Source organism: Hyla sarda, chromosome 8 (genome assembly GCF_029499605.1).
Source record: "Hyla sarda isolate aHylSar1 chromosome 8, aHylSar1.hap1, whole genome shotgun sequence".
Taxonomy (NCBI): Eukaryota; Metazoa; Chordata; class Amphibia; order Anura; family Hylidae; genus Hyla; species Hyla sarda.
In genome coordinates this window covers 13,677,185-13,689,518 of record NC_079196.1, presented here as the reverse complement: position 1 = coordinate 13,689,518, position 12,334 = coordinate 13,677,185, and the positions used below count along the sequence as shown (strand labels likewise).

At 45.1% G+C, this 12,334-nt stretch overlaps 1 protein-coding gene across 3 annotated transcripts in view; it reads right to left on the bottom strand.

Annotated features, from left to right (window-relative positions):
• Nucleotides 1–584: 584 nt before the first annotated feature.
• The window catches only part of C1QL2 (complement C1q like 2), a 34,046-nt gene continuing 22,296 nt past the window's right edge, over nucleotides 585–12,334 (bottom strand). For 2 of the 3 annotated variants that reach the window (XM_056533642.1, XM_056533644.1), the window contains exon 2: nucleotides 585–4,000. In XM_056533642.1, the coding sequence (XP_056389617.1) occupies nucleotides 3,821–4,000 (180 nt within the window). In that variant the 3' untranslated portion in view covers nucleotides 585–3,820. The remainder of the gene's footprint in view (nucleotides 4,001–12,334) is intronic. The other variant, XM_056533643.1, reaches the window with a different exon arrangement.

The following is a 12,334-nucleotide window of genomic DNA, read 5'->3' as shown; positions in this document are numbered from 1 at the left end:
TGTAATGTAGAGTGTGGAGGCTAGAGAAGCACATTATCCTCTCCCCTTGTGAATCTTTGACAAGCACCCAGGATAGCTTGGGTCAAGACTCTCTACTGGTCATCACCTTAACATGGTACAACCTGAGAGGTGAGAAAGAGATGAGGAGAGGTTAGTCTTTTGGGATAAGTTACACCAGGGAGAGTGATGAGGCTCAGCAGAAGCCAAATTTCTTGTGAAAGCCTCAGTCTGTCTTCTCTCTATGAGGGGAATTTATTATTGGTTTTACAGAAAACAACTTGAATGCAGTGCGGAATAGTTAGCTTTTTGCAGTGGTCTGGAATTTTTTAAGACAATATATTTTACCCCTCCCCTGCATAATTGGCCACTCCCCTGCACAATATATCCAGAAGCAGCACATTGGATGTTCTTTGTTTTATCTACAGTCAGTGGCCGTGGTGTCATACAGACACATGACAGCGATACTCTGCCCATGGATGGGGAAGTGCAAAACTGTATTTGAAAATAATGCATCATGGGAGATAACTGGGGTCACTTGCTTCTCAGGGGATCAGTGGAAGCAGAGTCACAGTCAGTCATTGTTTAAAAACTTCTTTATTAAGTTTGCAGCTGAACAGACAGTGAGAAGTGGTCTCTGGAGCGAGTCCTGGGGACATATCTAAGCGATGACTCCATAGTGCCCCCTATACACTCCCTGTCCATATCCTGGAGAACCATCCCCCAATGTTTACCCTCCACATAACAGAACAACAAAACTATGGACTCTAAAAGAATAAGATGATGAGGGATCCCAGAATCCATCCATGATGTCCTGACAAGTCTTCAAGTTACTCAAGACAAGGTTCCACACAAAGCTGCAGGGTTCACCTTGACGGGCCCTTGAGAGGGAGAAGCAATGTCTTAGGGCCACTCATCCTAGAACTAGAAACATCTTTACTGAGTGGCGAGAACAAAGTGAATATTTTTTTCCTCCAATGATGGTGGACAATTCTTGTTGAGAATCGCTGAGAATTGTCAAATGTCTACAATCTACAGGGAAGGAGAAGGCTTGGCCTTCATGATACCACCACCAGCAGCCATCATAAGACCACCACCAGCAGCCATCATAAGACCACCACAGCCATCTGGATACACATAGTCATCTGGATGATGTTCCTTGTTCCTGTGAATGGCAGTGATGTTTGGTAGGTTACGCTATAAGTATGGTCATACATGGTTTGTGAAACCCAGTATGATTATATATGTTATCTGTAGAGTGAAACAGTGTAGGATGTTATCTATAGGTCGCGATGATCTAGTACATTACCAGTAGGTCAAAGTGATCATTCAAAGTTGTGTATATCACCCATAGATCGAGATGGTCATATATGTTTCCTGTGGTTCTGTACAGTTCTATATGTTACCTGTATGTGTTCATGTATGCTACATATTGGTCAGGGTGCTTGTACATGTTACCTCAGTCATATATGTTACCTGTAGGTTTATACAAATGCTACCTGTAGGTTGGGAAGGTCATATTTGTCACCTGTAGGTCTGAAACAGTTGGTTTGGAGGATCATGTATCTTACCTAGGTTGGGACGGTCATATGTCTTCCATGTAGGTCAGGGTGGTCAAGTCAGTTACTCATTGGTCAGTAAAGTCATATGTGTTACCTGTGTGCCAGAATGGTCATATGCACAATGCATTCAGAAAAAAATTAGATCCTTTATTTCACTTATTTGTTATTCAAGTTTTCAATCATTCTGCACTCAATACCCCATAAGGACAAAGTAAAAACAGAATTATAGACATGTTTGCACATTTATTAAAATAAAGAAAGATCTGGAGGGGTCTGAAAGTTCCCAAAAACACAGTGGCCTCAAAAATTCTTACAGGTAAGAAGTTTGGAACTCTCTGCCCCACCCATCTAAGTTATCAGGGAAGAAGGGTCTTGGTAAGAGAGAAGACCGAGAACCCAATGGGAACTATGAATGAGCTCCAAAGATCCTGTGTGCAGATGGGAGAAACTTCCAGAAGGTCCAGAACCATCACTGCAGCCTCCACAGTCTGGGCTTTATGGCAGAAAGAAGCCTCATCAGTAATAACACATGAAAGCCGCCTGGAGTTGGCAAAAAAAAAAAAAAAATTCTAAAGGCTCAGACTGTAAGAAACAAGAGTATCTGGTCTGGTGAAACCAAAAACTAGTCTTATTTCTAAGCCTCATGTCTGGAGGAAACCAGGCACTGCCCATCACCTGCCCAATACCATCCCTACAGTGATCATGGTGGGGGCAACATTATGTCTGAAGGAAACCAGGCACTGCCCATCACCTGCCCAATACCATCCCTACAGTGATCATGGTGGGGGCAGCATCATGTATGGGGGAAACCAGGCACTGCCCATCACCTGCCCAATACCATCCCTACAGTGATCATGGTGGGGGCAGCATCATGTCTGGAGGAAACCAGGCACTGCCCATCACCTGCCCAATACCATCCCTACAGTGATCATGGTGGGGGCAACATTATGTCTGAAGGAAACCAGGCACTGCCCATCACTTGCCCAATACCATCCCTAAAGTGATCATGGTGGGGGAAGCATCATGTCTGGGGGAAACCAGGCACTGCCCATCACCATCCCTACAGTGATCATGGTGGGGGCAGCATCATGTCTGGGGGAAACCAGATACTGCCCATCACCTGCCCAATACCATCCCTACAGTGATCATGGTGGGGGCAGCATCATGCCTAGAGGAAACCAGGCACTGCCCATCACCTGCCCAATACCATCCCTACAGTGATCATGGTGGGGGCAGCATCATGTCTGGAGGAAACCAGGCACTGCCCATCACCTGCCCAATACCATCCCTACAGTGATCATGGTGGTGGCAGCATCATGTCTGGAGGAAACCAGGCACTGCCCATCACCTGCCCAATACCATCCCTACAGTGATCATGGTGGGGGCAGCATCATATGGTGGAGACAGGGAGACTGGTCAGGGTTGAGGAAAAGCTAAATGGAGCAGAAATATTCTTAATGAATACACTGAGGGTTCACCTTCCAACAAGACAATGGCCAAGACAACGCAGGAGGCTTAGGGACAACTCTGTGAATGTTGTTGAGGGGCACAGCCAGGGCCCAAACCCAATGGAACATCTCTGGAGAGACCTGAAAATCGCTTCCACTGATGGTCCCCATCCAACCTGACAGAGCTGAGAGGATCTACAGAGAAGGATGGCAGAAAATCCCCAAATCCAGATGTGTAAACCTTGTGGCCTCATCCCCAAGAAGACTGGAGGCTGAAATCACCTAACTCCTGAGTAAAGGGTATGAATACTTATGTCACTGGAAGATTTTTGCTTTTCCTTTTTAATAAATGTGTAAAGATTTCTAACATTCTGTCAATATTTTGTCATGATGGGGGATTGAGGGCAGAATGATGGGGGGGGTTAGATTTTCTTTTATTGTACATTTTAGCACAAGGTGCAGCATAACAAAATGCGAAAAAAGTGAAAAGGTCTGGAGACTCTCCAAGTCCCTTTATATAAATGGTGGTTCAGGACAGTCATGTATGTTACGTGTAGGTCAGTTAGGATTTAACCATTTATGAGATATGTTGTTAACCATTAGCTGATGTGTTGCGGTGTCCCCGGGATTCCTCTATGGCGGATAGGTGCAGTCGGTGAGGATGGATGAGGTCTACTCCTTGGGTCATTGTGGTGCATGGAGCTCTGTATACACCAGATGTGAAAACCACATGAACCTGTGAGTGTCCATGTGTGAGCGGTCACCTCCGGCAGCTGAGGATTCCTTCCCAGTGGACGCTGATCGGTGGTCGCTCTAGTCAGGGTATAGGATAAATCCGGAGAAGGTGCTGTATTTGTTGTTGTTCCCGCCATGCGCTTTCCCACCATCCAGCTTTACATAAATCTCGTCTCCGGAGTCCAGGTGAAGCACCACGCTGTTACTGGCATAGTCGTAGTTCTGATCTGCATCTTGAGCGATTGCGCTGGCCCGGACCTGAGGAGGAGGAAGAAGATGAGATCTAAAGTAGAGCCACAACGTTCTGTGTACAACGCTCCATCCTGGGGAGCATCATCCCTCCCTACAGATCTGACACACCAGCAAAGAGCCTGAGTATGACTCCTCTTACCGCACAGATCAGTGTTTTCCAACCAGGGTGCATCCGGATGTTGCAAAACTACAACTCCCAGAATGCCTGGACAGCCTTTGGCTGTCCAGGCATGCTGGGAGTTGACGTTTTGCAACACCTGGAGGCATCCTGCTTGGGAAACACTGGCAGAGATCAATGGGGAAGCCATGTGCAGAAATACTACAGGGTGCGCCATTTCTATGGATACACCTGAATAAAATGGGAATGGTTGGTGATAACTTCCTGTTTGTGGCACATTAGCATATGTGAGGGGGGGGGGGACTTTTCAAGATGGGTGGTGACCATGGCGGCCATTTTGAAGTTGGCCATTTTGAATCCAACTTTAGGAAGAGGGTCATGTGACACATCAAACTTATTGGGAATTTCACAAGAAAAACAATGATGTGTTTGGTTTTGACGTAACTTTATTCTTTCACGAGTTATTTACAAGTTTCTGATCACTTATAAAATGTGTTCAATGTGCTGCCCATTGTGTTGGATTGTCAATGCAACCCTCTTCTCTATATACTGCTATATACTACTATATACACCGCAGGAGAAATGCTAGCACAGGCTTCCAGTATCCGTATACACTGCTATATACTACTATATACACCGCAGGAGAAATGCCAGCACAGGCTTCCAGTATCTGTATACACTGCTATATACTACTATATACACCGCAGGAGAAATGCTAGCACAGGCTTCCAGTATCCATATACACTGCTATATACTACTATATACACCGCAGGAGAAATGCTAGCACAGGCTTCCAGTATCCGTATACACTGCTATATACTACTATATACACAGCAGGAGAAATGCTAGCACAGGCCTCCAGTATCTGTATACACTGCTATATACTACTATATACACCGCAGGAGAAATGCTAGCACAGGCTTCCAGTATCCATATACACTGCTATATACTACTATATACACCGCAGGAGAAATGCTAGCACAGGCTCCCAGTATCCGTATACACTGCTATATACTACTATATACACCGCAGGAGAAATGCTAGCACAGGCTTCCAGTATCCATATACACTGCTATATACTACTATATACACCGCAGGAGAAATGCTAGCACAGGCTCCCAGTATCTGTATACACTGCTATATACTGCTATATACACCGCAGGAGAAATGCTAGCACAGGCTTCCAGTATCCATATACACTGCTATATACTACTATATACACCGCAGGAGAAATGCTAGCACAGGCTCCCAGTATCCGTATACACTGCTATATACTACTATATACTCCGAGGGAGAAATGCTAGCACAGGCTCCCAGTATCCGTATACACTGCTATATACTACTATATACACCGCAGGAGAAATGCTAGCACAGGCTTCCAGTATCCGTATATACTGCTATATACTACTATATACACCGCAGGAGAAATGCTAGCACAGGCTTCCAGTATCCGTATACACTGCTATATACTGCTATATACACTGCAGGAGAAATGCTAGCACAGGCTTCCAGTATACACTGCTATATACTACTATATACACTGCAGGAGAAATGCTAGCACAGGCTTCAATTATCCATATACACGGCTATATACTACTATATACACCGCAGGAGAAATGCTAGCACAGGCTCCCAGTATCCATATACACGGCTATATACTACTATATACACCGCAAGAGAAATGCTAGCACAGGCTTCCAGTATCTGTATACACTGCTATATACTACTATATACACCGCAGGAGAAATGCTAGCACAGGCTTCAAGTATTCGTATACACTGCTATATACTACTATATACACCGCAGGAGAAATGCTAGCACAGGACTCCAGTATCCGTATACACAGCTATATACTACTATATACACAGCAGGAGAAATGCTAGCACAGGGTTCCAGTATCCATATACACTGCTATATACTACTATATACACCGCAGGAGAAATGCTAGCACAGGCTTCCAGTATTCGTATACACTGCTATATACTACTATATACACCGCAGGAGAAATGAGAGCACAGGCTTCAGTATCCATATACACTGCTATATACTACTATATACACCGCAGAAGAAATGCTAGCACAGGCTTCCAGTATCCGTATACACTGCTATATACTACTATATACACCGCAGGAGAAATGCTACCACAGGCTTCCAGTATCCGTATACACTGCTATATACTACTATATACACCGCAGGAGAAATGCTAGCACAGGCTTTCAGTATCTGTATACACTGCTATATACTACTATATACACCGCAGGAGAAATGCTAGCACAGGCTTCCAGTATCCGTATACACTGCTATATGCTACTATATACTCCGCAGGAGAAATGCTAGCACAGGCTTCCAGTATCCGTATACACGGCTATATACTACTATCTACACCACAGGAGAAATGCTAGCACAGGCTTCCAATAATCATCAGCTGCTGAAGTTGAGTTGTTCTTTTCTGTCTGGCAACAGTGCTCTCTGCTGACATCTCTGCTTGTCTCTGGAACTGCACAGAGTAGAAGAGGTTTGCTATGGGGATTTGCTTCTACTCTGGACAGTTCCCGAGACAGGTGTCATCAGAGAGCACTTAGACAGAAAAGAACAACTCAACTTCAGAAGCTCATAAGTACTTAAAGGATTAAGATTTTTTAATAGAAGTAATTTACAAATCTGTTTAACTTTCTGGAGCCAGTTGATGTATATAAAAAAGTTGTTTCCTGGTTAACTCCTTTAAAGTGTCCCTGGCATCTAAAAAAAACTTCTGACAGAGACAAAAGTCCCTTCACTCCGCAGACTGCTTCCTTCCTATATTTTAGCTCCATGGCCCCATCCGCACACTCCTCCTGACACCAGCAACATTATTAATAATCCTCCAGACCCTGGGGATATAATTATTATTATTTGTATTAATCTTCCAGACCCCAGTCATGTTGTTATCATTATTGTTATTAACATTATTATTATAATTAGAGTTGAGCGAACTTACAGTAAATTGGCTCTTAGCGAACCTCGCAGCTCGGCTGTTGGTTACTTTAGTCTGCGTAAATTAGTTCAGCTTTTCAAGGGCTCTGGTTGCCTGGAAAAGTCCGGGATGACCGTCTTAGGTCTCATAAGTCTGTATCCACCTTTTCCAGGCAACTGGAGCCCTTGGAAAGCTGAACTAATTTACGCAGACTAAAGTAACCAACAGCCGAGCTGCGAGGTTCGCTACGAGCCAATTTACTGTAAGTTCGTTCAACTCTAATTATAATAATTTCCCCAGGAAATTTACTACAATAATTATTATTTTAACCCCACAGACACCAGAAATATTAGTATTAAACCTCAACCAATGAGATTATTATTATTATTTTTAATATCCCTCGAGACATCAGGGATATTATTATTAAAGGGGTACTCCGCCCCTGGCATCTTATCCCCTATCCAAAAGATAGGGGATAAGATGTTAGATCGCCGCGGTCCCGCTGCTGGAGATCGCTCTGCACGTAATGACGGGCAATACAGGGGCCGGAGCAGCGTGACGTCATGGCTCCGCCCCTGATGACATCACGGCCCGTCCCCTTAATGCAAGTCTATGGGAGGGGGCGTGATGACCGCCACGCGGCGTGGTGCCGCAGCAGCGATCCCCGGGGTCCCCAGCAGCAGGACCCCGGCGATCTGATATCTTATCCCCTATCCTTTGGATAGGGGATAAGATGTCTAGGGGCGGAGTACCCCTTTAACTCTCCAAACACCAGGGATATTATTATCATTATTATTATTAAAGGAGTACTCAGGTGAAATGTATTTTTTGTGCCCAGGCTTTAAAAAGTAAAATGTAAAATAACAAACTTTTACTCACCTGCTGCCGCTTCCCTGATGCGCCAATATCGCTCTCCTGTCTTCTGACCCGGTCTTCTTCCGTATCTTGGAGCCTGACGCGTCACATTGCACTCAGCCTATCACCGGCGGAGGCGGGACATCACTGCCAGCGATAAGCTGTTGCCGATATGGGTGTATCTGGGGAGCAGCAGCAGGTGAATTAAAGGGGTATCCCGCCCCTAGACATCTTATCCCCTATCCGCCGCTGGGGACCCCCATGATCTCCGAGCAGCACCCAGCATTCTGTGCCGGGCTGCTGCTCCAGTCTCGGGGGCAGCTATCACGCCCACTCCCATAGACATGAATGGAGGGGGCATAGCGTGTCCCGGAAACACTTTGTATGTGGATATTACAATTAACCCTCCTGACACCAGGAATATTACTATTTATTTATCAAACCCTAGGGGAATTATTATTTATTATTATTAATAATAATAATCCTTCAGACCCCAGAGATATTATTTTAAATGCTAAACACCAAAGATATTAATATTATGATAATTATTAATCATCCTGACCCCATAAATATTATTATTATTATTGATCTCAGTATTGATAATCCTACAGACCCCAGTGATATAATAATGATAATAATAACTATTATTATTCCTTCAGATCCTAGAGATATAATGAAACGTCCAGACCCCATAAATATTAATAATATTATTGAGCCTACAGACCACAGGGATATTATTATTGTTATTATTATTATTATTATTATTAACCCTCCACACACCAAGGATTATGATAATTATCATTAGTAGTATTATTAATCCTCAGGACCTGCTGATGACAACACCTCACTGACAATGAGAGGACTACACAACTTCCTGGCAGGAGAGAGGGAGACAACACCACACTGCTGAGACAACACCACACTGACAATGGAAAGACCACACAACTTACTGTTAGGAGAGAGGGGAAGAGCCGGGGAGCTGCTGAAACAACACCACACTAACAATGAGAGGACTACACAACTTCCTTTCAGGAGAGAGGAAGGAGCCCGGAAGCTGGAGACAACTCCACACTGACAATGAGAGGACTACACAACTTCCTGTAAGGGGCATTATTAATGCACCCTCTATGCCGCCACAGATATTCCTGTTTTATACAATGTATAGTACAGTGAACCTACAAAGCCCTTCCCTAATGTCAGAATTAGAAGTAGAGCAGGAAAAAACCCTCAGGTATGGCGCTGCAGACTCTTGTAGACAGATGAGGCGGATGCCAAAGGTAATAGGAAAATCCTCAGCAGGACATTTTATTAAAAAAACAATAAAATAGACAAGATTACGCGTTTCGGGAGGATCCCTCCCTTCCTCAGATCAGGATCTGAGGAAGGGAAGGATCCTCCCGAAACGCGTAATCTTGTCCATTTTATTGTTTTTTTTAATAAAATGTCCTGCTGAGGTCTTTCCTATTACCTTTGGCATCCGCCTCATCTGTCTACAAGAGTCTGCAGCGCCATACCTGAGGGTTTTTTCCTGCTCTACTTCTAAAATTTACTCCCAGGACGACTTGTTTCCTCCTGCAACCCATCGGCATAGCAGCGACTCGCACTACAGTACCCAGATTATATCGTGGGTGATATGCTTTTTTGCATAGATCTCAAGGTGAGCGGCCATCTAAAAGCCCCGGGGGGTTGCCCCCACCACCCGATCTATTGAGGGTAAATACACGAGGCGCCGTCCGTCGGTCCTTTCTTTTCTTTTCTCTACAGATTCTTCCCCAATGTCGGCTCCAAATGTTAAAATTATGTAGCGGAGGTTTTGTTTCAAACACAATATATACACCTACTAAGAAAACCTCCAGACAAGGTAATATATAGAATTAATCAGTGAATCTTTATTAATGTACAAAAATATATTAAAAACAGAAATGAGGGATCGCACAAAGTGGAAAAAATACACACACATATATATATAGGAAAGTGCTATAGTGCCAGTATATATACATTTAAAGGGCTAAACAGCTCCCCAATTGTGGTAACAGAAAAAGGAACAAGGCTCAGATTGAGATAAAGTGCTATAGTGCAACCAGGTAAAGGGTCTGCTAGTTTGCAAACAGCACCTGGAGAGAATAAGTAAAAGGAAATGTAGCAGACTCATGCAGTGATCAGGACTCACCCCAGCTCCACATCAAACCTCCGACGCGTTTCGCCGGGAGAGGCTATATCCTGGATTACTTTGTCTGGAGGTTTTCTTTCTCACTATAGTGTTTTATGATGCAGGTGCCCCTGACAATGACTGAAGCATTGTGGACATCTCCAGTAGTGTTAATGCTTATCTACAGCTTGGAACATAATATATGCGGTTATATTCACGACTTTTAGTGCACCCCCACCCTGCAGTCTGTAATTTGGTAAAAACGCTACCACAGCAGAAGAGTATTCTTTATATTGGTCTGGGGACAGAATGCTGAACTCAAACACATCAATTATCTCCATTTTTTTCTATGTCCCTCAGTACTGACAGATGAGCCCAGCCTAGGGATCTCTCCAGCGCTGCCTGAATGCCCAATGCTGCATGATATCATATCCTGGATGTGTACTGCTGAACCATGACTGTCCGATACTGCACAATGACTGCACATTACATAAAGGGAAACTGACAGCAGCATCACCCACACTAACATGCTGACGCTGCATTATAATGTGGGTGACGCTGATCACAAGGGTCTTTTTCGTTTTGCTCTTTGTTGCGTAATTCCATGGCCGTAACTAAAACTTGAACAATTCAATTTTTGATGCTAAATTTAAGGCAAAACACTGAGAGCACGGTGCTATCAGGAAAAGTAACATTTTCCCTTGGACACAGGCTGACGCATACAAGTGCCAAGGCTTTTTTTTATGAAGCAACAGCTACAACTCCCGGCATGCCTGGACAGTCCAATTTTTGGTTGATGCAAAAGATGGTGCTATCAGTAAATTTTTCCCTTGGACACAGGCTGATGTGTACAAGTACAAGGGCCTCATCAAGGGACTTTTCAGCCTCATCAAGATATTACTTAAGAATGGTGCAGTGTTTCCCAACCAGTGAACCTTTAGCTGTTGCAAAACTATAACTCCCAGTATGCCCGGACAGCCCAATTTTTGGTGGTTGCAAAACACTGAGAGCATGGCGCTATCAGGAACAGTAATTTTTTTCCCTCGGACACAGTCTGATGTGTACAAATACAAGGGCTTAGCATAACATTTTTCAGCCACTTCAAGATATTACTAAGGAATAGTGCAGTGTTTCCCAACCAGTGTACCTTTAGCTGTTACAAACCTACAACTCCCAGTATGCCCTGATAACCGTATTTTTGGTGGTGCTAAATTTGAGGCAAGACACTGAGAGCACAGTGCTAACAGGAACAGTAAATATTTCCCTTGGACACAGGCTGATGTGTACAAGTACTTCTTTTACGCAGCAACACGCTATCAGCCACATCAAGTTATTACTGAGGACTGGTGCAGTGTTTTCCAACCAGTATACCTTTAGCATCGCAAAACTACAACTCCAAGTATGCCCGGACAGCCATCGGTTGAAACCGTGCTCTCAGTGTTTTGTCTCAGATTTAGCACAACCAAAAATTCGGTAAGTAAACACAAAGGTACACTGGTTGGGAAACACTGAAATAATATCTGTAATATCTGAAGATGGCTGAAAATTGTGATGCTGTAAAAGAAGCTCTTGCACAGTCGGATCTACAATATGGCCGACCAAGAGCATCACTGAGTGTGCGCCGCTTACACACTACATCTGGAAGCGGCGAGCAGGGTGTCTTCAGAAGCGTAACCATTGTTACGCCGAGCGCTCCGGGTCCCCGCTCCTCCCCGGAGCGCTCGCTACACTCTCCTCACTGCAGCGCTCCGGTCAGATCCACTGACCCGGGGCGCTGCGATACCGCCTCCAGCCGGGATGCGATTCGCGATGCGGGTAGCGCCCGCTCGCGATGCGCACCCCGGCTCCCGTACCTTACTCGCTCTCCGTCAGTCCTGTCCCGGCGCGCGCGGCCCCGCTCCCTAGGGCGCGCGCGCGCCGGGTCTTTGCGATTTAAAGGGCCACTGCGCCGCTGATTGGCGCAGTGGTTCCAATTAGTGTTATCACCTGTGCACTTCCTTGCCGGATCTTGTTGCCATCGTGCCAGTGAAAGCGTTTCCTTGTGTGTTCCTAGCCTGTGTTCCAGACCTCCTGCCGTTGCCCCTGACTACGATCCTTGCTGCCTGCCCCGACCTTCTGCTACGTCCGACCTTGCTTCTGTCTACTCCCTTGTACCGCGCCTATCTTCAGCAGCCAGAGAGGTTGAGCCGTTGCTAGTGGATACGACCTGGTCACTACCGCCGCAGCAAGACCATCCCGCTTTGCGGCGGGCTCTGGTGAAAACCA